This window comes from Pituophis catenifer, unplaced genomic scaffold (assembly GCF_029215685.1).
Source record: "Pituophis catenifer annectens isolate HBS135680 unplaced genomic scaffold, rPitCat1.0.hap2 SCAF_2, whole genome shotgun sequence".
NCBI classification, from domain to species: Eukaryota; Metazoa; Chordata; class Lepidosauria; order Squamata; family Colubridae; genus Pituophis; species Pituophis catenifer.
In genome coordinates this window covers 45,682,741-45,710,224 of record NW_027256882.1, presented here as the reverse complement: position 1 = coordinate 45,710,224, position 27,484 = coordinate 45,682,741, and the positions used below count along the sequence as shown (strand labels likewise).

General features: G+C 39.1%; 1 protein-coding gene across 1 annotated transcript in view; it reads left to right on the top strand.

The window, feature by feature from the left end:
- Positions 1 to 26,907, top strand: part of LOC139312198 (zinc finger protein 678-like) — a 28,482-nt gene extending 1,575 nt beyond the window's left edge. The window contains 4 exon segments of the mRNA XM_070936792.1: positions 200 to 329; positions 844 to 2,045; positions 26,487 to 26,623; positions 26,625 to 26,907. Coding sequence (XP_070792893.1) covers positions 200 to 329; positions 844 to 2,045; positions 26,487 to 26,623; positions 26,625 to 26,907 — 1,752 coding nt within the window.
- Positions 26,908 to 27,484: the final 577 nt, after the last annotated feature.

The window sequence follows — 27,484 nt, the reverse complement described above, 5'->3', positions numbered from 1 at the left end:
CAATCAAAATGATAAAAGCTGCCTAAAATATTTCTTCAGTCAAATGCTTTTTTGTTCTGTTCATTTTCTCATCTCAATCCTGGAATCCTACTCAGCATAGACCTTAGTGCATAACTTTGCGTTGGGAATTTCTAAAGAATAGGGCAGATCTCGCAGTCCTTCCCAGGCCTATTCTGTTCCTTTTTTTGTTTATTTTCAGGGGAGTCTTGTGTCCTTTGAGGAGGTGGCTGTTTATTTCTCTGAAGAGGAGTGGTCTCAGCTGGATCCTCACCAAAAAGCTCTGCATTCAGAAGTCCTGCTGGAGAATTATAGAAACGTGGCTTCTTTAGGTAAGGTTTTCTATTTTCCAGTCAGAGACTTCAGGAAGAGATGTTGTCGTTAGATGCCACTGGCTGTTTCTTATTAAAAAATCTCCTAATAGAGGTCATCACTTGAGAAGGAAAAGAAAAAGACATGCTGTTCTACTGCTCCTAGTATGGAAATAGATCAATGGCTTTCTGCTTAGATGCATCCTGTGCCATTTGTCATCTGTTGTTTTTTTCTATTACTATTTAAACCTGTCAAATGAGTTTCAAAATTAATTCTCAGAGGGCTCTTCGGGAATTGGCTCACTAATAAATTTTAGGTTATCTACAAATACTTTTTGGATGTTTCTCCTGGTTCCTAAATTAAAATTTATTTTAGATGTTTGAAAGCTTTGACATCTCATGAATAGAGATATTATAATTTATATACCATGCCATTATAAGTATACAAATATGCAAATTTTGGAATTTGGCACAATATCAGAGGGAAATTTGTACGTCTTCTTGCTAACATTTTTATTTCTCCTTCCCTTTGAAGGTAATAATGGGCAGGAGAATAAAGAGTCAATTGAACCATTCCAAAAGTTCAGACTTAGGAACAGAACAGAGAAACCTGCAAATCAAATGGAACAACAAAAACAGGAGAGAAACCCATCAAATAATTGGAATAAGGAAAGCTTATCTTCAGCTGATGTTCAGTTGGAAGGCTTTCTTGACCAACAAGGAAAAATAGAGAAAGGTGTAGAACTATTCATAGACATATTAGATATAAATGAATATTATCCAACCCAAGCCAAACCAGAAGAGTATATATGCAAAGACAATGGAAAAAATTACAATGGGGCTTTCACTCTTTCTAGAGAAAGAGTGACATCTCATAAAAGGATACACGTAGGAGAGAAGCCACTTAAATGCATTGAGTGTGGAAAGCACTTCACCCAACGTGATCATCTTACTGCCCATAGAAGGATCCACACATTGGAGAAGCCATATAAATGCTTGGAGTGTGGAAAGGACTTTAGGCAACACAGTCATTTTACTTATCATAGAAGGAGCCACATGCGGGAGAAGGCACATAAATGCATGGAGTGTGGAAAGGACTTCAGAACAGGCAGTAAACTTACATCCCATCAAAGGATCCACACAGGAGAGAAGCCATATAAATGCATGGAGTATGGAGAGAACTTTAGTTCCAACAGTCATCTTACTTCTCATAGAAGGATCCACACAGGGGAGAAGTCATATAAATGTATGGAGTGTGGAAAGGAGTTTAGCCAACAGAATAATCTAAATTCCCATAAAAGGGTCCACACAGGAGAAAAGCCATATAAATGCATGGAGTGTGGAAAGACTTTTACTTATAGCAGTCAACTTGCTCCTCATAAAAGGATGCACACAGGGGAGAAGCCATATAAATGCTTGGAGTGTGGAAAGAGCTTCAGCCAACACAGTAATCTTATGTCCCATGAAAGGATCCACACAGGGGAGAAGCCATTTAAATGCATGGAGTGTGGAAAGCACTTCACCCAATGTGGTCATCTTATTGCCCATAGAAGGATTCACACAGGGGAGAAGCCATATAAATGCATGGAGTGTGGAAAGGACTTCAGAACAAGCAGTAAACTTACATCCCATCAAAGGATCCACACAGGGGAGAAGCCATATAAATGCATGCAGTGTGGAAAGGACTTCAGAACAAGCAGTAAACTTACATCCCATCAAAGGATTCATATGAGAGAAGTCATATAAATGTATGGAGTGTGGAAAGTGAAATGTTGTGCATGGGAACACAGACGAGGAGCCAGACTTCCAGCAGCAACATTTATTTAAGATAAGGTTTCATTATAAACCAACATGCAGTTCCCTGCTGACAGCCCCTTTTTATAGGAAACTGTCAGCCTTTAACCAATAATTTTAAAATACGTCCCGCACTTGCACAGCAGAAGGAAAAGCCTCTGCTCGTGCCTGCATGGACATAACACCCCTTCCCCCTCCCTCAGGGAAACTTCGTACACCACAAACATAATCATCCAAATACATTGGTCTACGGTGGTTTCGCGTCAACTGGCGGGTCTCCTGTATTTCTGTCAGGCCCTCACATGTCAACCACATTCTCAATGATTCTTCAGCTACATCAGATGGCTTACAAGTACTCTCTGGGGCCTCCCCCTGGGCATTGTTGTGGTCCAACATCAGCTGCGGAGCTGGCAGAGGAGTCGGACAGTGAGGAGGCTGGGGAGGACCATGGGCCAGTCCTGGAGTCTTGGGAAGGCCTGGACGAGGGCTCTGCATCAGAGGCAGAGATGGGGCCAGGCCATCTGGGAGTGATGCATGGACTCCGGAGCTTCCAGAGTCGGACAGCAGAGAGGCAGAGGAACAGGAGGAGCCTGTTCCTACTGCACGCATGCGCAGAGCTGCCAGAAGGCAAGAGCAGCTAAAGCAAAAAGGACAACTCGAAAGTAAGGAGATGATTGGCCCCTCCCATAAGGCTTAAAAGGAGCAGCAAAGGCTTTTGGCCTCTTTGTAGGAAAGCAACATTGCTAAATCTGTTTCCAGATTTCTGAACTTCGTGGGGCTTTGCCAAGAAAGGCCTTTGGTAGGGTGCCAAAGAAGATAAAGGCTTGTGATAAGCCCGAAGGACATTTTCTAAAGGACTTGTTTTGGAATTAATTTGGACTAAGCTGGGAATGAAGTAATTCTCAGCTGTTATAATAAAATAGTTTTGTTTGGGACTAATTGTGTCTTGTAGTGACTAAGTGAGCCTAGGTCACAACAGGCATATTCCTTAGTCGGAGATGGAGAAGAGCGACATGAAGAAGAGCGAGACGGACTCCATGGCAATGGACCCTCAATAACAGGTGTTTCATTCTGCACTGGTCTCAGCCCTTCAGATACCATTTCATTGTGTTGTTGTCCCTCTTGCTCTTCTGGATTCCCACCCCAGTTCGCTTCTTCCAGCTACCTATCGGCTGTCCGCCTCGCTTGGCTCCAAAGCTGGTCAATATGTCAGCGCCACAGTTGCCCATCCTCAAGCTCCACCCGATACGAATGGGGACCCGTAACTTCTGTAATCTGTGCCAGCACCCATATGGGTTGACCGGTATAATTCCAGGCATATACTCGATCACCTTGCTCAAAGGTTCTGACCATACTTTCCCAGTCTGTGAGGGTTTCTGTCGAATAATTGGGGTGTATTCTGTCTAAATTTGTTCTCAACCGATGACCCATAAGTAATTTGGCTGTGCTCCTTCCAGTGGCTACACAGGGAGTGACTTGTTGGTTGAACAGATATTTATCAAGTTTCTCCTGATGGTCCCTGGGACCCATTCAAGCCAACGCCTCTTTTGTCATTCGCACCATTCGTTCCGCCTGCCCATTACCTGCGGAGTGAAATGGTGTGACAAGGGTATGACGTATTCCTCAGTTTACTAGGAATACCTCGAATGCCGTTGCCGTAAATTGTGGCCCATTGTCCAATACCAACACATCCGGCAACCCATGTGTTGCAAACAGTTTGTTTAATACCCTAACAATGGTGTCCATCATAGTTGACCTCATTATACCACCTCCAGCCATTTGGAATACGCATCAACAACAATTAGGAAGGACATTCCCTTTATTGTCCCCACAAAATTGAGGTGTATTCTAGACCAGGGGACTTTTGGTGTTTCCCAGTCCTGTGGTGGCACTGCAGGAGGTGCCGGTCTTGAGTCCTGGCATGTTTGACACAACACCACCCACTCCACAATATCTCTTATCTATATTTGGTCACCACAGATAACTACAAGCCAACGCCTTCATCCTTACGATTCCGGGGTGGCCTTCATGTAGAGTCTCTAATACTGGTTTCCTTAGCCTTGAGGGTATCACTACCTGATTCCCCCACAGTAGGCAACCCTTCTGCACTGAAAGTTTGCATTGCCTTGCCTGGAATGGCTTAAACTCTACACTCCCTGTCTCTTTAGGCCATATTCCAGTTTAATACTTGCATGATTGTTCGATCTTTTCTCAACTGGGTTGCCACTTCCGCGGCCATAACTAGTATGGATAGCATGGTCTCAGTTAGCAGTACCGATGTTGCTAGAGCCGGATCCACCACTAGATTAGGTAATGGACATCGACTTAGGCCATCAGCCTGGCCCAGTTCTGTGTCGAGTCGATGTATAAGTCGATAACTATATGCTGCTAAAAACTCTGTCCAACGCGTCATTCTTGGGGGACAGGACCTGTGGTGTTTCCCGGTCCCCCACAATTAGTCCCAACAGTGGCTTATGATCTGTCAGTAAATCAAATTTCCTTCCATAAACATATTCATGGAATCTCTTCATCCCAGCAACCGCAGCCAACCCCTCTTTATCAAGTTGGCTATAACTCCTCTCGGCTGATGATAGTGTCCTAGAAAAGAACGCTATTGTGGCCTCACGATTGTCTTGAAGGCGATGACTTAAGATTCCCCCGACTCCAAACGGGGATGCATCACACATCAGGACTAACGGCAGGCGTTCATTAAATTGAACTAGGATGCTATCTGAGGAAATTAATTTCTTCACCTCCACAAATGCAGCTGCTTCTCTGCGCCCCCATACCCATGGCACCTTTTTCCCCAACAGTCGATGCAGTGGTTCGGCAACAGATGCGTTTTGTCGCAAAAACACACTATAGAAATTGAGGAGCCCTAAGAAGGCCTGAAGTTCCATCTTATTCTTTGGTGTTGGCGCAACATGTATTGCTTGTACTTTCTCCTTGGTGGGGTGCAATCCAGACGCATCAACCAGGTATCCTAGGAACTCAACTTGATTTACTGCTACTTTACACTTTTCTTTCTTTACCTTTAGCCCAGCCTCTTGAAATCTTTGTAACACTAGTCGTAGTCATTCAAATAATTCAATTTTACTGGTAGCGGAGATGAGTACGTTGCCGAATTAGGGAACAACCCTAGGGATGCTGTATAACAAACATTCCATCAGACTTTGAAACACCCCTGGGGCCACGCTTACCCCAAACTGTAAGCGGCAGCAATGGAACACCCTCCAATGCATTATGATGGTTTGTGCTTCGGCAGTGGCATCATCCACGGGGAGCTGCTGATAAGCTTGGGCAAGATCTAACTTTGCAAATATCTCCCCCTCACTCCCCCAGCGAATGTAATAAATGCTGCACCACTGGTAACGGATAAGTATTATGTTGAAGAGCCCTATTCAAAGTACATTTATAATCCGCACAAATTCAGACTGACCGGTCTGGTTTCACTGCCGTCATAATAGGGCTCTCCCCCTTGGCATGGTCCACCGGTTCAAGTACGCCTTGCTGAATCAATTTATCCAGTTGTTCATCAACCTTTGGCTTTAATGCAAATGACACCCTCCTCAGTTTCATTCTTATTAGTGCCACCTTGGGGTCCAAACTGAAGGATATTGCGATACCCCTATATTCTCCCAACTTTCCGTCAAACTCGTCGGCGAACTCTTGTTTTATTAAAAAAGTTTTACAAGAAAATTTTTTTAATAAATATTTCCCCCTCCCCCCTCCCTTCCTTACCCCCCTACCCCCCCCCCCAAACTTCCCAGAACAAAATACAGGGTATAACAATTGACAATCATATACTAAACTAATTTAACTATCTATGGATTCCTATCCCCCCTTGACACTTTAACTCCCCTTTTACTTAACTAAATATAAATTCTCTTAATTTTTCTATTCATTCATAAGCTATTTGATATTTTTTAGTCCGATATTTGTTTTGAATATAATCGATCCATCTTCTCCATTCCAATATATATCTTTCTTTTGAGTGATCTTTCAAATAAGCTAAAATTTTTGCCATTTCTGCTAAATTCGTTACTTTTAATGTCCATTCTTCAATAGTAGGCAAATCTTCCTTCTTCCAATATTGCGCCATCAAAAGTCTAGCTGCAGTTATTAAATTTAAAATCAATTTAGTCTCTATAATCATACAATCTGTGATTATACCCAACAAAAACAACTGTGGAGTAAACTTTATCTTCTTTTTAAGGATATTTTGGATAATCCACCATATTTTAATCCAAAATGCTTTAACTTTTTTACAAGTCCACCATATATGATAATAAGTGGCATCATCACAATCACATCTCCAACACTTAGATTGCAAATTCGGATACATGCAAGCTAACTTTTTAGGATCCAAATGCCATCTATAAAACATTTTATAAAAATTTTCTCTTAAATTTTGTGCTTGCGTAAATTTTACATTTCTAACCATATTTTTTCCCAAGTTTCCATCATTATTGGTTGCTGAATATTTTGTGCCCATTTATCATGCAATCCTTAACTAATTCTGTTTCTGAATCTATTTCTATCAATATATTATATAATCTTTTTATATGCATTTGGCCTTGATCTCTAATTTGTTTTACCAAATTTTCCTCGTTCTGCATGATACCAATTCTCTGATCTTCTTTCCATCTAGCTTGCAACTGTCCATACTGAAACCAAGTTTGAATTATCCTTTCTTCTTTTAATGCATTTAAAGACTTTAACTGCAATGTACCCCTTTCCATTTTAAGAAGCTCTTTATAAGTAATCACTTCTTGCTTTTGTTCTACACTTATATTCTCTATTGCATGTCTGGGTATTGCCCATATAGGTATCTTATAATTTAACTTATATTGATACTGTTGCAATATTTTCAGGATCAGACTCAATAAGATTAGTGAGAGTTAGAGGTTTGAATATATTTTCTTTTATTTACAACAGGCATTCTATATTCACTGAATATTCACAGATAGAAGCAAGGAAAAAGATGCAGACAGCTCCTTATATATACAATGGGAGGAGCTAGATGTGGGAGTGGTGAATTATGAATACATTAAGGAGTGAAGAATAAATTAACCCCTGATACCCCGTTCATATACTATTTACACATTGGAGAATAAGGCATTTACATCTGACAAATCCCCCTCTAAATGCCGATTTGTTATGCAACACCAATTACATTCAGATTCAGGACAATACAAAACATATAATTTAGAAGTTAAATATTTGTGCTGTTTAGAAGGTAAAGGCTTTGTCAATATGTCAGCTAATTGTTCTGAAGTATCACAATGCACTGCTTTAATAAATCCATCCTGAGATAATTGTCTCACATGTTTAAATTTTATATCTATGTGTCTGGACCTTTGTCCAATGGCGTCAGATCTAGATATTTCAATGGCTGCTTTATTGTCTTCATGCATAACAAAAGGCAAAGCAGGTTTTTTCCAAACATCTGAAATTAAATCATTAAACCATACAAGGTTATTTGCAGCTTTGGATAAACAAACATATTCTGCTTCTGTCGTTGAAGTGGCCACTAGTTCTTGTTTACCAGTGTACCAGTAAACTGGACAGTCATTTAAGAGGAATATATAGCCAGATGTGCTTTTTCTACATGAGGTGTCTCCAGCCCAGTCCGCATCTGCGTAACATGTAAGCTTTGGTTCTTTATTATCGTTAGGTTCTAACATTAAACAAAAGTCTAGTGTACTTTTCAGATATCTTAAAATTCTTTTAACAGCTTCCCAGTGATACATTGTTGGCTTGCTGACATGTCTGGATAATAAATTGAGTGGTAAAGCGATATCTGGTCTTGTCCAATTAGATATATAAAGAAGTGAACCTATGATTGATCTATAAAATGTGTTATCTTTGAATTCGGGAGAAGATTCATCAGTATTTCTTAGAAAGTCAGTTTGCATAGGAGTATCACAAGGTTTGGCATTATTTAGATTGCATTTATTTAAAAGTTCTGTGATCTTATCTCTCTGAGTAAGTTTGAATCCTCTTTTAGTCTTATTAATTTGAACACCAAGATATTTGTTTACTTTGCCTAGAGATTTTAACGAGAAATGTTCATTTAGCTTAGTTACAAAAGTTTCTCTTCTCTCTTTATGTTTTCCTATGTATAAAATGTCATCCACATAAATCAATACAAATTCTATGTAATCATCACCCTTTTTGACAAAGAAACAGTTATCAGCAGTGGTAGCATTGAAGTCCATGGTTTTAAGTACTTTTACTAAACAATCATACCATTGTTTACCAGATTGTTTTAACCCGTATAAACTCTTGTTTAACGACCAAATCTCATTTTTGTTTGTGTATTGACTGTGAGGTGCTCTTACATATATTTCCTTATCTAGTTTTGCGTGTAGATACGCAGTCTGTATGTCATATTGGAATACATCAAGATTGAGTGCTGATGCTACCACTAGAGCTGTTTTGACACTCTCTGTTCTTACTGTGGGGGAATACGTGTCAGTATAGTCCTCCGGATATTTCTGTGCATAACCTTGTGCAACTAGTCTAGCTTTGTATAGGGTATTGCCTCCCTCTAAGTTCTTAATTTTATATATCCACCTGGTACCAATAATTGTTTTATCTTTAGGTGCAACTGCAGGTGTAAATACATTTAGTCCTTGTAAACTTTCCATCTCTTTTTTCATCGCTAATTCCCATTTTTCTCTTTCTTTACTAGGGAGTTTTAACACTTCCTCATATGTATTAGGTGTTGTTGGCTCACCATCCATATGCATTATATAATCCTTGTATTTATTTGGTATTTGATTTCTGGTGTTTCTAATAGTTTTTTTAGGTTTACTATCGTTATCATGCAAGTATCTTGCTTCCTTTTTTGTTAGTGTATCTGTTTTTATTTTGTGTTGGCTATTTGTCCATGTTTTGGTTTTGTTTTTATATTTGTTGATATCTTGCTTTTCTATAGTCTCTTCCTCATGAGATTTTGTATCTTTGTTGTTATTTGGAAATATTTCATTAAGATGTATTTTAGACCAGTTGGCCTGTTCATGGAACACAGCTGTTCTGGAGACTATAAATTTGTTATTATTATCAATGAATCTGTATCCTTTAGTGCCTGTCTCGTAACCCATAAATCTGAGTCTTCTGGATACGTTTTCTCCCTTTCTTCTTAATTGCTTAGGTATGTGTACGTCTGCAGTGACTCCAAATATGTGCATGTGTGCTAATTTTGGTTTCCTATTATACATCACTTCATATGGTGTCTTATTTACAATGCTGGACCAGGTTCTATTCTGTGTGTAATTTGAATAATGTAAGGCTTCTGACCAGAATTGTTTGCTTAAGCCAGCATCTTCCAATGTGCATCTAATCATGGTTTGTAATGTTGAGTTCTTCCTCTCCGCAATCCCGTTCTGGAACGCAGAAAATGGGCTAGATGTGTAATGTAACATTCCTTTGTCTTTTAACCATTGGGAGAATTCTTTAGACATGAATTCACATCCCCTATCTGTCATAATTTGTTTTATTTTGATATTGTGTTGTGTTTCTATGCGTTTGTAAAATTCTTTAAATTTTTGAAAGGTTTCATCTTTGTGTTTCAATGTATAAACAAATCCATAGCGGCTATAATCGTCTACTATTGTCAAGAAGTAACGTTTTCTATAAGTGATTGATGGAGTTAATGGACCAACTAAGTCCATGTGTACTAAATCAAAAATTTTGTTGGTTGATCTAGTAGATTTTCTTGGTCTGGGACTAGTTTTTAGTTTTGTAGATTTACATACTGAGCATTCCAAATAGTTTTCACAATTTTTTATTTTAACACCTTCTGCGTGTTCAGTCATTTTTTGTACTACAGGAAAACTGGCATGTCCTAACTTCCTATGTAAGATGTGAGCACACTCATCATGAATTGGTTTACCTATTTTTGGTTTTTTTTCATTGTGTGTATCTATGTGATCATGAGATATTTTACATTCATCATTGTCACTGTTGCTAATATTTTCATTATCTACTTCAATACAATCTTCCATATTTGAATCAATGTTATGCAACCATTTTTCCTTTGTTATCAGATAAGGTAGGCCTTCTTTAATCATCACAGTGCCTATATTTATTTTATTCTTCTCCAAAGTCGCTTTTCCTTTAGAAAAAACAATGTTAATGTCAGAATCTCTACTTAGTTTTATGGCACTTAGTATGTTATGAGGTATTTCAGGTATTAACAATACCCCCTCTATTTTTCCTAGACCAGGCAGGGTTACATTCCCTCTACCTAATACTTGAACCTTTTCTTGGTTAGCTACCTTTATTACAAATTTATCTTCTATAAATGAAGACAATATATTTTTGTTATTAGTGGTGTGATTAGTTGCTCCAGAATCAATAAGCCAATTATTGTTCTCATTTTGCTGTATGTTAGTGTTGTCTTGTTTATTTAATCCATTTAGTGAACCAGATTTTCTATCCTTTGAATTATCTCTGCCCCCTCTATTCTCTTTGTAATTTGGTGGGCTTCTATATCTATGTCTATCTATGGAAGACTGTCTATAATTGTATTTGTTTCTATATTCTGACCTATGTCTTTCTTTTGAAATCTTGGGGCAATCTCTCCTATTGTGTTCCCTGGATCCACAGTTATGACATTTAAATGTTTCATTATATTTTTCTTGGAAAGCTACTTTCCTATATGGTTTGTGTTCTATGTGATTGTTAGAACGATTCCTTCTTGAATTGTCTTCTGCTATTAATTTATTGGATAGACTTTCTATGGATAAGTATCCTAGATTGATTGTGTCTAAATGTGTTATATAATTGTCCCATGATGGATCAAGTGAGTTGATAATAACACTTTTCATTGTTTGGTCTGAAATCACCTCCCCCCTCAAATGCAGCTCAGCTCTTATTTTGTTTAAAGATATTAAGTGCTCACTTATGGAAACCCCTGGTTTTATCCTAGATGAAAAGAAATCTTTAGACATCCTTGTGGTGGTAGCTACACTGTCACTGTGAAACAGATTAAACATGCATTGAATAATTTCTGAAACAGTCAGATTTGGCTTAATGCTGTGATACATTGCAGAAGACACACTAGATATTAATAAGAAAAATGCTCTATGGTGTAAACAATCTATTTTTAGAGTCCAAGGTGTTTTTGGGGGACTAGTGATAAAAAACAGTAAGTTTTCCTTCATAAAGTCAACCTGGAGCTGTTGATACCATTCTTGCAAATTAATGCCATCTACCCTTAGCTTTGGGAAGTCACTGGGTAAATTTCCGACATTATTAGGTCCATTACTTACAACCTGAGGTAGTCCGTGGTCTCGTAAATGCAGAAAGTTACAAAACGGCATGGGGATGCTCGCAACGAGCCTGCACGGTCTCCTCGCCAGTTCATGTCTTCCCGGGCCGTCTGCGTAGTCTTGCGCATGTGCGTTGTCCATTTCTTCCTTGGAGTCGTCGTGAAAGGTTCTCCTCACTGCAGCTCGCTCGTTCCGCTCCTCCTCAGATGAATCGGTCTCTGGTTCGATTTTGGGAGTCCTGACGACGACGGCTGTTCTTCCTTTTCTTCTGAGGGCGTTGGTGCTTGCTTCGGTCTGTGGCGTGGGGCGGTATCGGCAGGGCTCTCTGGGTTCGGGCGTCGGCGCTCTCGTAGTCAGGATGGGAGCGGGCAGGTCTTGAGGCACTGGCTTGCTCGCTCGCTTCTTCGTTAGCTTTTTAGTAATTTTTAGTTTTGGCCCAAATGCAGCAAAAAGCGTTTTCATTGCTGATTTTATTTGGTAGTTTGTTGAATCACCTTCACTTTCTGATTCTGATTCTTCTGAGGAGTTTGAATCTTCTTTTTCATTTTCGTTGTCTGATAACGTTTTTCGCGCCAGAAATTTTGAATTGAGCTTTTTGATTGGCTCTGCTTCGCTCACCTTGGAGGCCTGTTGAAACCAAGATGGCTGCCATTCAAAATTTCGCGCTGGATCACCGTTTTTCTTCTTCACAATATTTTTTTCTGCAGTCATATCACTCACTATTTTTGGGTCTTTAGACTTTTCATTAGTGATGTTTTTCTCTCTCGCTGCTCCGCTGTTCTTCAGCATATCTTGGAGGTTCGCGATGAGGCTTTCATCGTTCTTCTGGCTCTTTAATAGTTTTAATATTTCTGACCTGAGTTCGTTATTCTCTATTTCGATTTCCTCCTGGTCATCATTTTCATCTATAATTTCTTCGTCTTCAGTGGTGTATTCTTCGGATTCTCTCGAAATTGCGTTTGTGGATTCGTTGATTATTTCTTGTTCTGTTTCCATTTCTTTGCTGTATGCCCTGGTGTTGGGCCTATCTTTCTTAGACATTTTTAAGTTTTTATTGAGTCAATTAACCATCCTCTGCTACCAGCTTGTTGCAATATTTTCAGGATCAGACTCAATAAGATTAGTGAGAGTTAGAGGTTTGAATATATTTTCTTTTATTTACAACAGGCATTCTATATTCACTGAATATTCACAGATAGAAGCAAGGAAAAAGATGCAGACAGCTCCTTATATATACAATGGGAGGAGCTAGATGTGGGAGTGGTGAATTATGAATACATTAAGGAGTGAAGAATAAATTAACCCCTGATACCCCGTTCATATACTATTTACACATTGGAGAATAAGGCATTTACATCTGACAGATACTTTTTCCAAACTCGTAACAAGGCATTCCTTAATATATGGCTTTTAAAAGTCTTATCTACCTTCTTATCATATAATAAGTAAGCATGGCAACCATATAACAAATCATATCCTTCAATATTCAATATTCTTTCTTCTGTTGAATTAATCCAATCACTAATTATTGATAGGACAGCTGCTTCATAGTATAATCTTAAATTAGACATTTTAAGACCTCCTCTTTCACGTATATCTTGCATTATTTTTAACTTTATTCTTGGTCTTCTCCCTGCCCAAACAAAATTATTAATACCTTCTGCCATTCTCTCAAGTTTTCATCTTTCTTGAGTATTGGCATCATTTGGAACAAAAATAAAAACCTGGGTAAAATGTTCATTTTTATTGCTGCTATTCTTCCCAACAAGGATAATTGTAATTTTCCCCAATTCTCCATTTCTTTCTGTATTTTTTGCCATAACAAATCATAATTATTTTTATATAATTTTATATTTGAAGCTGTAATATATACCCCTAAATATTTAACCTTTTTTACTATTTCAAATCCTGTTAATCTTTCTAATTCTTCTTTTTGCTTTACCGTCATATTTTTAGTTATTATCTTTGTTTTTTGTTATTTTAAATCCAGACATTTGTCCATATTGGCTAATTATATCAATTAAACCTGTAACTGATTGTACTAGTTGAGTTAAAGTAACAACCAAGTCATCTGCGAATGCTCTTAGTCTATAATCATGATGTCTAATTTTAATTCCCTTTATTTTATTTGACCCCCAAAGTTAAAATAAACAATAATGGTGATAAAGGGCACCCCTGTCTTGTTCCTTTTTCAATTTTAAAAGTTTCTGTTAAACCACCATTAATTATTATTTGTGCTGTTTGTCTCTGATATGTTGCCCTAATAGATTGTGTAAAGTACTCTCCAAACTGCATCTTTTCTATTATTTTCAATAAAAATTGCCAATTCAATCGATCAAATTTATTTATTTATTTTATTTATTTTATTTTTGAATTTGTATACCGCCCTTCTCCCTAAGGACTCAGGGCGGTGTACAGCCACATAAAAACATAGAGTACAAATATTAAAATACCATTAAAAGATATATATATAAATTTGGCCCCATAATTAAAAACAGTAACAAACCAATTAAAACATTTAAAAAGTGTTAGGCCAGCCCGGCTTCCTGGAAAAAGAAAGTTTTAAGGGCACCGCGGAAGGCACCGAGGTCTTGGATTCTCCTTATCTCTGGGGGCAGCTGATTCCAGAGGGTAGGTGCTCCCACAGAGAAGGCCCTCCCCCTGGGGGTCACCAGCCTGCATTGTTTGGCTGATGGCACCCTGAGGAGGCCCTCTCTATGGGAGCGCACAGGTCGATGGGAGGCCGTCGGTGGCAGCAGGCGGTCTCGAAGATAACTAGGTCCTATGCCATGGAGCGCTTTAAAGGTGATAACCAACACCTTGAAGTGCACCCGGAAGACCACTGGGAGCCAGTGCAGCTCACGCAGGAGAGGTGTTATATGGGAGCGCCAGGTAGCTCCTGTGACTACCCGCGCGGCCGCATTCTGGACCAGTTGGAGCCTCCGGGTGCCCTTCAAGGGGAGCCCCATGTAGAGAGCGTTGCAGTAGTCCAGGCGAGAGGTGACGAGGGCATGAGTGACTGTGCACAGGGCATCCCGATCAAGAAAGGGCGGTAACTGGCGGATCAGGCGAACCTGACAAAAAGTCCCCCTGGCAACAGCCGTCAGATGTTCCTCCAAGGACAGCTGCGTATCCAGGAGGACTCCCAGATTGCGAGCCCTCTCTGAAGGGGCCAAAGACTCGCCCCCAACAGTCAGTGATGGAGTCAACTGACTATATCGGGATGCCGGGAACCACAGCCACTCCATCTTGGAAGGGTTGAGCTTGAGCCTGTTTCTCCCCATCCAGATCTGCACAGCCTCCAGGCATCGGGACATCACTTCAAAGGCATTGTTGGGGTGGCCTGGGGTGGAGATGTACAGCTGGGTGTCATCAGCGTACTGATGGTGCTTCACCCCAAAGCCACGGATGATCTCACCCAGCGGCTTCACATAAATGTTGAACAGAAGGGGCGAGAGGACCGACCCCTGAGGCACTCCACATATAAGAGGCCTCGAGGTCGATCTTTGCCCCCCTGCCAACACGAACTGCGACCGGTCTGAGAGAAAGGAGGAGAACCACCGTAGCATGGTGCCCCCCATCCTTCTCCACATCCAAAAAAATAAGCGCTGCAGGGACTTGGTTGTTTCTTTCCAGATATTCCAATAAATTTATAATTTGTCTTACATTACTTTTCATTTGTCTCCCACTTATAAATCCAGATTGATCATTATGAATATTTTGTTGCATAACTATCATTAACCTATTTGCTAATATTTTAGCAAAAATCTTATCAGTATTTAAAAGCGATATTGGCCTATAATTTTTAGGTTGACTACGATCTTGATCCTCCTTTGGAATCAATGAAATAAAAGCTGTTCTCCAGGATGGTGGTACCTCTCCTCCGGCTTGAATCTTACTAAATAATTCCTTAAGCAGTTCTACCATTTCTAACTGCAAATTTTTATAATAAACAGCTGTCAGTCCATCTGTGCCTAGAGCTTTACCCCCTTTTAACTGTTTAATTGCTAAAATAATTTCCTCCGAGGTTATTGGTTGGTTCAGTCCTTCCCTTTGCTCTGATGTAACTACAGGAATATTCTCCTCCTGTAAATATCTATCTATGTCTTTACCTTGAATTGTATCACTAGCATATAACTTTGTATAAAATGGTAAAAAAGCTTTTTTAATCATATTTTGTTGATATACCCCTTTACCTTTGTATTCTATTTTTTCTATGGTACGTAGCTTTGGTTTTGTCCTTAACAAATAAGCTAATCATCTACCTGGTTTATTCACATTACAGAAAGTATTATGTTTAGCATATTGTAAGTTAGTTGCCACTTGATCTGCCATCAACATGTTGAACTGCCCTCGCAGCAAATTTATTGTTTCCTTTATTTTCTTATCTGTTGGATTCAATATAAGTGCCTGCTCTTTCTTTTTTATTTCCTCTTCTAAGTCCCTCTGTTTCTTTTCTTGTCTACGTTTATATTTATTATACAAATGTATTAAGGTTCCTCTCATATATGCTTTACTTGCATCCCAAACCATTTCCATAGGTGTACCCTTATGCATATTCATAACAAAAAATTCTTTCATTTGTTTTTTACATTCTTTCACATTTTCCTCATATCTAAACAAATTTTCATTTATCCTCCAATATCTTCTAGCTGCCTTTTCCTGTTCTAATTCCATCCACACCGGGCTATGATCAGTTAAAGTTCATGAGCATATCTTCGTCTTCTTCACCCTAGAAAAAAAATCATTAGTGATTAGTATGAAATCAATCCTAGAAAAAGATTGGTGTCTATCAGAAAAACAAGTAAAATCCTTTTCTTCAACATTTCGCTCTCGCCAGATATCTCTCAGCTCCATATCATCCATCATGTCGAAAAAAGATTTAGGCAATCTTGCACAATTTTGGGTATTTTGAAGCAATGCTTTTTTGTCCTTTTGAGCATCCAATACTCCATTCCAATCACCCATTAATATACACGATTTATAATCCCATTGTATTATTTTGGTATGCAAAAGCTTATAAATTTTTTCTTGCTGTTGGTTGGGAGCATATACTCCAATTAAAAGTGTTTTCTTCCCTTCTATTAGAAATTCAATTGCAATGTATCTTCCTTGAACATCTGCCTCAATTAGTTTGGCTGTTAAATCTGTCTTTAGGTATATAACTATACCATTTTTCTTCTCTGGAGCAGATGCAACAAAATGTGTTCCCAATCTTGAATTTATGAAATATTTTTGGTCTGTCATTCTAATTTGTGTTTCTTGTAGACAAATTACATCGTTTTTAAACTGTTTCAGATAATGAAATATTTTCTTTCTCTTTTGCGGTGAATTTAAACCATTGACTTTCCAGGTCAAAAATTTAGTTGCCATTCTTGGCGCCTTGAAGCTTCTGAAGTGCCAGCTGAAGATCCTCCCGCACCTTTCTCTTTGGCCTTGCTCCTCCCACTGCTTCTGTTTTTGTAGCTTCTTGAGCTTTCATTTGGGTTTGCTGTGTCTTTAAATCTTGTTCTCTTCGTTTAGCTGCAGCTCGAGTCTGTCTTTGATCTTTTGGTTCTTCTCTTTTTTCTGCTACTTCCAAAGGTTGAACAGTACCAAAAAGTTGCAGTAAATCTTCTTCAATAAGCAATGTCTCTCCTGCCGCTTGTGGCTGTTTACTTTCCTTCTTTCCCTGTATTGCCAGCTCTTCTTTTCTTCTCCTCATTTCCAGAGATGATGGGCATCCAGCCTTTAATACATTAATATAAAAATCTTTTGCCTTCCAAATTGTGTTAAGGCGATGCCTTTCTCCCATGTAATTCACCACCAGTCCAGCTGGAACATCCCATCTAAACTGAATCTGTCGATTTCTAAGTTCATCCACCAAAAAAGCAAACTCCTTTCTGCTTCTCAGCATTTTTGGAGGGATTTCTTTCAGTACTAAAACCTCTTGTCCTGCCAGTTGAAGTTTATTTTTATAGAAGGCTTGTAAAATTTCATTTCGGGTCCTCCTTGTTGTAAAATAAACACAATATCTCTTGGCAGTTGGTTCTGTCTAGCAAACCAGGAATTAACACAATATATTTTGTCAATTTGCAATGAAAGATCTGCTTGTTGCTCTCCAGTTATCTTTGCAAAAGCCTCTGCAAAGATCTCTCTCAAGTTCTCTCGATTGTGCTCTCTCAAACCTCTTACTCTCAGGGCAAACTCCATCGCTCTATATTGTAACATCACCACTTCATCGTCTACCCTATCCACCTTGGTCTGGACTTCATCCATTTTATTTTCCAAATTCACATTAGACTGATTAATTTCTTCTACTCTTTCATCCAACAATTCAATATGTTTTGCCAGACCCTGAAATGCCATTACAATATCTTCTCTTATTTCCTTATTCCGAGTTTGGATAACTTCCTTAATTTCAGCCATCTCATCAGACATTCCCTTAATTTTCCCCTCTAAAACAGAGGTTTGTTGCTTAAAAGCCTCCTGTAAACATTCCTGTAAAGCTTCCAAAGTCAATATTTGTGGGTTTGAAGTAGACAAAGATTGTAGCTTTGATGGTTGTGCTGGTGATCCTCCAGCACTTTTAAAGCCAGATTTTATTTGCTTAGAAGCCATTTTTAACTTTCAATTTGTACTTCTTACAGCAACCAAATCAGTAAGTCCAATTATTTTTAAATCTTTTGTAAGTATTATAATTTATTTAAAATCCAAACTGTAGTCTTTCCACTTTAAATCTTCCTTTCTTTAGTATAGAATCCAATACACTTAAACAGCCTTTAAAGTGCTAACAATGTTAACAATCACTTTCACTATAACTTTCACTTTTTCCACGCCCTGTTACAGTTCAGGCTCCATTTTTTCTTTCCTTTTTTAAAAATCTTCGAAGGAAGAAATATAGACACAGAGTTAAAGTTCAGTACTTGCAGTTGCTAGGACTCCTGTTTCTGTTCTGCCTGCTTTGAGATTATTTTAAAGCTGAATGTTGATTGTAGGGGTGGTCGCGGCGTCTTGTTCTGCTTAAAGCAGAAAAGTCCCGGATCCGGAGCTCAGTCGGGCTACCAGGGAGCTCTCACCCTCCAAGCCCCAGAATTATTCCTAGGGCTTTTGGGGAGCTCTACCTTTGTCCGGCTGCTTGCCTTCCTCTCTTCTCCCAAGGGGAAGGTTTCCAGACCGCCAGACAGCTGATTTGCACTGTCTTAGCGGTTTTAATGAGTTCGCGGGGCCGACGATCCAAAAGGAACGACTGCCAGTGCCTGCGGTGCCACCGGAAGTCGGCGAACTCTTTACTCAACTCTCCGACAGTTTCTCCCAGGATTTTATGAACCCCGGTGATCTCTAACCCCAAAGCTGCAAACCAATCCAGTCCCAGGAGGTTAGGCAATGCACCTTCTACAACAACCAATTTAAGTGGCCCGGAGAAGTCTTTATGTTCTACGTGGAACGTTCCACTATCCTTGATGGGGTTGTTATTTTGCTGATAATCTCTCAAACAAATATGGCTATGCATAAACTTCCACTCGGCTCCATGTGGCACCAATCTCTGTAGGGTGTGCCAGGATATGATTGTTCTTGCTGACCCCATATCCACTTCCACAATACGGATGGTAATGTAAATTTTACTACTTCACAGAATTCCGGTTTGATTGTTCACTCTCTCTAAATAACGGACATCCGTGTTAATAGTAAAACACTCATCCTCTGGGGTTCTTAGTCTCAGCGGGCCACGCTTCCCTCCCCCCCATTACGAATTGAAGTCTGTCCTGTTTTGGGGGCAGGCAATGTGGCATGGCAAACTTGTGCAAGGTTACCCTTCTTCCCATACCATCTACAAATGATGTTTATATGGTGACACATAGCTCTTGGGTGGTTTCCGCCGCACCCTTTACACGAGGAGGACAGTTTCCGGTCCTTGGTCAATCTGTGATTCTTACTGGCCGCCCTCAACCAATGGACATCATCATGATTATCTTTCTCATCTTCAGTGTCCCCCTGGAATTCCACCTCTCTCCAATGGATGGTTGCCCCCCTTCTAGCCGCCAGGGGATTGCCCGACTTCTGAATCTCTTCCATTGATCTGTTTGATGATTTGGCGGCTTGCGCCTCCTCTACTGCTGTCTTTAGTGTTAATGTTGGTTTCACCAATAATCATCTCTAACCGAACATCCCGAACCCCACAGACCAATCTGTCTCGAACGGCTTCATCTAGGTTGCTAAATTCACAATAAATAGCTGCTTTCCAGAGGGCTGCCATGTAACAGCTGATAGACTCACCCTCCACCTGGTCCCTATGGTAAAAAGCATGTCTTCTAGCAATGCAAGATGGTCAGGGAGCATAATGTCCCCGCAATTTGCTTAATAATATGTCCCAAGGAACTGTCTGAAGGTGTTGGGGTGCAATGAGAGCCCTCGCCATCTCAAACACTTCCACAAATGCTCAAGAAAAGCACTCATTTACGATTGTCTGTGATATTTGTATAGTCATTAGCTTCCAATATTAGTCATATTTTATTTTTTATTAGTCATATTTCTATGCCGCCCACTCTCCGAGGACTCTGGGCGGCTTACACCAAAGACAGTATACTAAATAGCATATTGCCCCCAACAATCTGGGTCCTCATTTTACCCACCTCGGAAGGATGGAAGGCTGAGTCAACCTTGATCCGGTGAGATTTGATCCGCTGATCTGCTGAACTAGCAGTCAGCTGAAGTAGCTGCAGTACTGCACTCTAACCACTGAGCCACCTCGGCTCTATATACAGTCAAAAAGGATTAAATAAGAATCCCAAGTCTGTGTTTCAGGATCAAATGGAGCAAACTGTGGTGGGTTAGCCATTCTCTTTCCAAAACAACAGTCATCACTCACACGTGCTCCTTTTATCTCTATGACCTCTCAATCAGCACTTCTCTATGTTGGCTCAGAGCCCAGCATTCCCTCCTTCGTCGCCAATGAAATGTTGTGCGTGGGAACACAGAGGAGGAGCCAGACTTCCAGCAGCAACATTTATTTAAGATTTATAGATAAATTTATTTAAGATAAGGATTCATTATAAACCAACATGCAGTTCCCTACTGACAGCCCCTTTTTATAAGAAACTGTCAGCCTTTAACCAATAACTTTAAAATACATCTCACACCTGCACAGCAGAAGGAAAAGCCTCTGCTCATGCATGCACGGACATAACACCAATGTTGCAATATTTTCAGGATCAGACTCAATAAATCTAGTAAGAATTAAGAGTTCAAATATGTCTCTTTTTATTTACACAAGGCATTCTATATTCACTGAATATTCACAGATAGAAGCAAGGAATGGGTGCGAGCAGCTCCTTATATATACAATGGGTGGAGCTAGGTATGGGAGTGGTAAAGTATGAATACATTAAGAAGTGAAGAATAAATTAACCCCTGATATCCCGTTCATATACTATTTACATATTAGAGAATAAGGCATTTACATGTGACAAATCCCCCTCTAAATGCCGATTCAATATGCTACACCAATTACATTCAGATTCAGAACAATACAAAACATATAACTTGGAAGTCAAGTATTTATGTTGCTTGGATGGCAAAGGCTTTGTCAATATGTCAGCTAATTGTTCTGATGTCTCACAATGTACCGCTTTAATAAATCCATCCTGAGATAATTGTCTCACATGTTTAAATTTTATGTCAATATGTCTGGACCTCTGTCCAATGGCGTCAGATCTAGATATTTCGATAGCCGCTTTATTATCTTCATGCATGACAAAAGGTAGGGCAGGTTTTTTCCAAACATTAGAAATTAAATCATTAAACCATACAAGGTTATTTGCTGCTTTAGACAAACAAACATATTCCGCTTCCGTCGTTGAAGTGGCCACTAAATCTTGTTTGCCAGTGTACCAGTAAACTGGACAACCGTTTAGGAGAAATAAATAACCAGATGTACTTTTTCTGCATGAAGTGTCTCCAGCCCAATCCGCATCTGCGTAACATGTGAGGTTTGGCTCCTTGACATTATTAGGCTCTAATATCAAACAAAAATCTATGGTATTCTTTAAATATCTTAATATCCTTTTAACAGCTTCCCAATGGTACATTGTAGGTTTGCTAACATGTCTGGACAATAAATTGAGGGGTAAAGCGATATCAGGTCTAGTCCAATTGGAAATGTAAAGAAGGGAACCTATGATTGATCTATAGAATGTGTTATCTTTGAATTCAGGGGAAGATTCATCTGCATTTCTTAGGAAGTCAGTCTGCATAGGAGTGTCACAGGGTTTGGCATCGCTTAGATTACATTTGTTCAAGAGTTCTATGATCTTATCTCTCTGAGAAAGCTTGAATCCTCTTCTAGTTTTACTAATTTGAACACCAAGATACTTACTTACTTTGCCTAAAGATTTCAATGAGAAATGTTCATTTAGCTTTGTTACAAATGTTTCTCTTCTCTCTTTATGTTTACCTATGTACAAAATGTCATCCACATAGATCAATACAAATTCTATGTAATCATCACCCTTTTTAACAAAGAAACAGTTATCAGCAGTAGTAGCATTGAAATCCATAGTTTTAAGTACTTTTACTAAACAGTCATACCATCGTTTACCAGATTGTTTTAACCCGTATAAACTTTTGTTTAATAACCAAGTTTCATTTTTGTTTGTGTATTGACTGTGAGGTGCTCTTACATATATTTCTTTATCTAATTTTGCGTGTAAATACGCAGTCTGTATGTCATATTGGAATACATCGAGATTGAGTGCTGAAGCTACAACTAGAGCTGTTTTGACACTCTCAGTTCTTACTGTGGGGGAGTATGTGTCAGTATAGTCCTCCGGATATTTCTGTGCATAACCTTGTGCAACTAATCTAGCCTTGTATAGAGTGTTGCCTCCCTCTAAATTTTTAATTTTATATATCCACCTAGTGCCAATAATGGTTTTGTCCTTTGGTGCAATTGCAGGTGTAAATACATTTAATCCTTGTAAACTTTCCATCTCTTTTGTCATTGCTAGTTCCCATTTTTCTTTTTCTCTACGAGGAAGTTTTAACACTTCCTCATACGTATTAGGTGTCGTTGATTCTCCATCCATATGCATTATATAATCCTTATATTTATTTGGCATTTGGTTTCTGGTGTTTCTAATTGTTTTTTCAGGTTTACTATTATTATCGTGTAAATATCTTGCTTCCTTTTTTGTTAATGTATCTGTCTTTATTTTGTGTTGACTATTTGTCCATGTTTTGGTTTTGTTTCTATGTTTGTTGTCATTTTGCTTTTCTATAGTCCTTTTCTCTTGGGATTTTGTATCTGTGTTGTTGCTTGGGAATATTTCATTAAGATGTATTTTAGACCAGTTGGCCTGTTCATGGAACACAGCTGTTCTGGAAACTATAAATTTGTTATTATTATCAATGAATCTGTATCCTTTTGTACCTGTCTCATATCCCATAAATCTAAGTCTTCTAGACACATTTTCTCCCTTTCTTCTTAATTGTTTAGGTATGTGTACGTCTGCAGTGACTCCAAATATGTGCATGTGTGCTAATTTTGGTTTCCTATTATACATCACTTCATATGGTGTCTTATTTACAATGCTGGACCAAGTTCTATTTTGTGTGTAATTGGAATAATGTAAGGCTTCTGACCAGAATTGTTTGCTTAAGCCAGCATCTTCTAATGTGCATCTAATCATGGTTTGTAATGTTGAGTTCTTCCTCTCTACAACTCCGTTCTGGAATGCAGAAAATGGGCTAGATGTGTAATGTAACATTCCTTTGTCCTTCAGCCATTGGGAGAATTCCTTAGACATGAATTCACATCCCCTATCTGTCATGATTTGTTTTATTTTGATATTGTGTTGTGTTTCTACGCGTTTGTAAAATTCTTTAAATTTCTGAAAAGTTTCACCTTTGTGTTTTAATGTGTAAACAAACCCATAGCGACTATAATCGTCCACAATGGTTAAGAAGTAACGTTTTTTATAAGTGATTGATGGAGTTAGTGGACCAACCAGGTCCATGTGTACTAAATCAAAGATTTTGTTGGTTGACCTTGTTGATTTTCTAGGCCTGGGACTAGTTTTTAGTTTTGTAGATTTACATACTGAGCATTCCAAATAGTTTTCACAATTTTTTATTTTAACACCTTCTGCGTGTTCAGTCATTTTTTGTACTACAGGAAAACTGGCATGTCCTAACTTCCTATGTAAAACATGAGCACACTCATCATGAATTGGTTTACCTATTTTTGGTTTTTTTTCATTATGTGCATCCTTGTGATCATGAGCTACTTTGCATTCATCATTGTCACTGTTGCTAACGTTTCCATTATCTAGTTCAATACAATCTTCCATATTTGAATCAATATTATGTAACCATTTCTCTTTTGTTATTAAATAAGGTAGGCCTCCTTTAATCATTACTGTACCTACATCTATTTTATTTTTCTCCAAGGTCGCTTTCCCTTTTGAAAACACAATATTAATATCAGAATCTCTGCTTAGTTTTATGGCACTTAGTATGTTATGAGGTATTTCAGGTATTAGTAATACCCCCTCTATTTTTCCTAGGCCAGGCAAGGTTACATTCCCTCTACCTAATACTTGGACCTTTTCTTGGTTAGCTACCTTTATTACAAATTTATCTTCTACAAATGAAGACAATATACTTTTATTATTAGTGGTGTGATTAGTTGCTCCAGAATCAATAAGCCAATTATTGTTCTCAGTTTGCTGTATGTTAGTGTTGTCTTGTTTGTTTAGTCCATTCAGTGAACCAGATTTTCTATCCTTTGAATTATCTCTGCCCCCTCTATGCTCTTTGTAATTTGGAGGGCTTCTATATCTATGTCTATCAATGGAAGACTGTCTATAGTTGTATTTGTTTCTGTGTTCTGACCTATGTCTTTCTTTTAGAATTTTGGGGCAATCTCTCCTATTGTGTTCCCTGGATCCACAGTTGTGGCATCTAAATGTTTCATTATATCTTTCTTGAAAAGCTACTTTTCTATATGGTTTGTGTTCTATGTGGTTGTTAGAGCGACTCCTCCTTGAATTGTCTTCAGCTATTAACTTATTGGATAGACTTTCTATGGATAAGTATCCTAGATTGATTGTGTCTAAATGTGACATATAATTATCCCATGATGGGTCAAGTGAGTTGATGATAACACTTTTCATCGTTTGGTCTGAAATCACCTCCCCCCTTAGATGCAGTTCAGCTCTTATTTTGTTTAAGGATATTAAATGTTCACTTATAGAAACCCCTGGTTTTATCCTAGAAGAAAAGAAATCTTTAGATATTCTTGTGGTAGTAGCTACACTATCACTGTGAAATAAATTGAACATGCATTGAATAATTTCTGAGACAGTTAGATTTTGCTTAATGCTGTGATACATAGCAGGAGATACACTAGAAATTAATAAGAAAAATGCTGTATGGTGTAAGCAGTCTAACTTTAGAGTCCAAGGTCTTTTTGGGGGATTAGTGATAAAAAACAGCAAGTTTTCTTTCATAAAGACAACCTGGAGCTGCTGATACCATTCTTGTAAATTAATGCCATCTATCCTCAGCTTTGGGAAGTCACTGGGCAAGTTTCCGACATTATTGGGTCCATTACTTACAACCGGAGGTAGTCCGTGGTCTCGTAAATGCTGGAAATTACAAAACGGCGTGGGAATGCTCGCAACGAGCCTGCACGATCCTTTCAGCAACTCATGTCTTCCTGGGCTGTCTGCGTAGTCTTGCGCATGCGCGTTGCTTATTTCGTCCCTGGAGTCGTCGTGAGAGGTTCTCGTCGTTGTGGCTCGCTCGTTCTGCTCCTCCTCAGATGAATCCGTCTCCGGCTCGATCTTGGGAGTCCTGACGATGGCGGTTGTTCTTTTTCTTCTCTTGAGGGCGTTGGTGCTTGCATCGGTCTGCGGTGTGGGGCGGTATCTGCAGGGCTCTCTGGGTTCAGGCGTCGGTGCTCTCGTCGTCAGGATGGGAGCGGGTAGATTTTGAGACGTTGGCTTGCTCGCTTGCTTTCTAGTTGACTTTTTGGTAATCTTTAGTTTCGGTCCAAATGCAGCAAAAAGCGTTTTCATTGCTGACTTTATTTGAGTATCTGTTGAATCACCTTCACTTTCCGATTCTGATTCTTCTGAGGTGTTTGACTTTTCTTTTTCGTTTTCATTATCTACTAGTGTCTTTCGCGCCAGAAATTTTGAATCGAGTTTTCTGATTGGCTCTGCTTCGCTCACCCTGGAGGTCTGTTGAAACCAAGATGGCTGCCATTCAAAATTTTGCGCGGGATCACCGTTTTTCTTCTTCATAGCGTTTTTTTCTGTAATCGTATCACTCACTATTTTTGAATCTTTGGGCTTTTCAGTAGCGATGTGCTTCTCTCTCGCTGCTCCGCTGTTTTTTAGCATATTTTGGAGGTTCGCGATGAGGCTTTCATCGTTCTTCTGGCTTTTTAGCAGTTTTAATATCTCTGACCTGAGTTCGTTGTTTTCTATTTTGATTTCCTCTCAGTCATCATTTTCATTTATTATTTCTTCGTCTTCAGTGGTGTATTCTTCAGATTCTCTCGAAATCGCATTTGTGGACTCATCGATTATTTCTTGATCCGTTTCCATTTCTTTGCTGTATGCCCTGGTGTTGGGCCTATCTCTCTTAGACATGTTTAAGTTTTTATTGAGTCAATTCAACCATCCTCTGCTACCAGCTTGTTGCAATATTTTCAGGATCAGACTCAATAAATCTAGTAAGAATTAAGAGTTCAAATATGTCTCTTTTTATTTACACAAGGCATTCTATATTCACTGAATATTCACAGATAGAAGCAAGGAATGGGTGCGAGCAGCTCCTTATATATACAATGGGTGGAGCTAGGTATGGGAGTGGTAAAGTATGAATACATTAAGAAGTGAAGAATAAATTAACCCCTGATATCCCGTTCATATACTATTTACATATTAGAGAATAAGGCATTTACATGTGACAACCAAGGGCTTTAGCCAACAGAGTAGTCTTAATTCCCATAAAAGGATCCACACAGGAGAAAAGCCATACAAATGCATGGAGTGTGGAAAAGGGCTTCAGCCAACACAGTAATCTTATGTCCCATGAAAGGATCCACACAGGGGAGAAGCCATTAAAATGTATGGAGTGTGGAAAGCACTTCACCCAACGTGATCATCTTACCACCCATAGAAGGATCCACACAGGAGAGAAGCCATATAAATGCATGGAGTGTGGAAAGGACTTCAGAACAAGCAGTAAACTTATCCCATCAAAGGATCCACACAGGAGAAAAGCCATATAAATGCATGGAGTGTGGAAAGACCTTTACTTATAGCAGTCAACTTGCTCCTCATAAAAGGATGCACACAGGAGAGAAGCCATATAAATGCTTGGAGTGTGGAAAGGGCCTTAGACAACACAGTCATTTTACTTATCATAGAAGGAACCACACGGGGGAGAAGCCATACAAATGCATGGAGTGTGGAAAAACCTTTCGTAGCAACAGCCATCTTATTTCCCATACAAGGATCCACAAAGGGGACTAGCCATATAAAGGCAGAGAGTGTGGCAAGACTTTTACTTACAGGAATTGACTTGCTGGTAATAAAAGGATCCACACAGGGGGAAAGCCCTACAAATCCTTGGAGTGCAGAAAGGGTTTCAGCCAAACTAGTAATCTTACTTCCCATAAGAAGATCTATAGAAGGGAGAAGTCATGTAAGTGCATGGACTGTGGAGAGAGAGCAACAGGAGTGGGAATTATGTAATTTCCCATACAGAGATACATTTGGGTGAGAATCTATGTTAATTCTAGATTTAATTAGTTAAATCCATGGATTTTCTTTTCAGAAGTGAGTTTCCTGCTTAGTTGTTTCTTCCCACTTGATCACACACAAAGTGCTTAAAATGTCCTTCTTTTTACTAATCTTTTTAGAATTGTTTCCCCAGCCAGCTCTGACTGGCTCATTCCCCATCTATTCTCTGCCTCCTGAGTCCCAGCTGATCAGGAGGAAATGGGAATTTTGCAGTAACCTTCCCCTGCCATGCCCACCAAGCCATGCCGTGCCACGCCCACCAAGCCCACAGAACCAGTAGTAAAAAAATTTGAATCCCACCACTGAT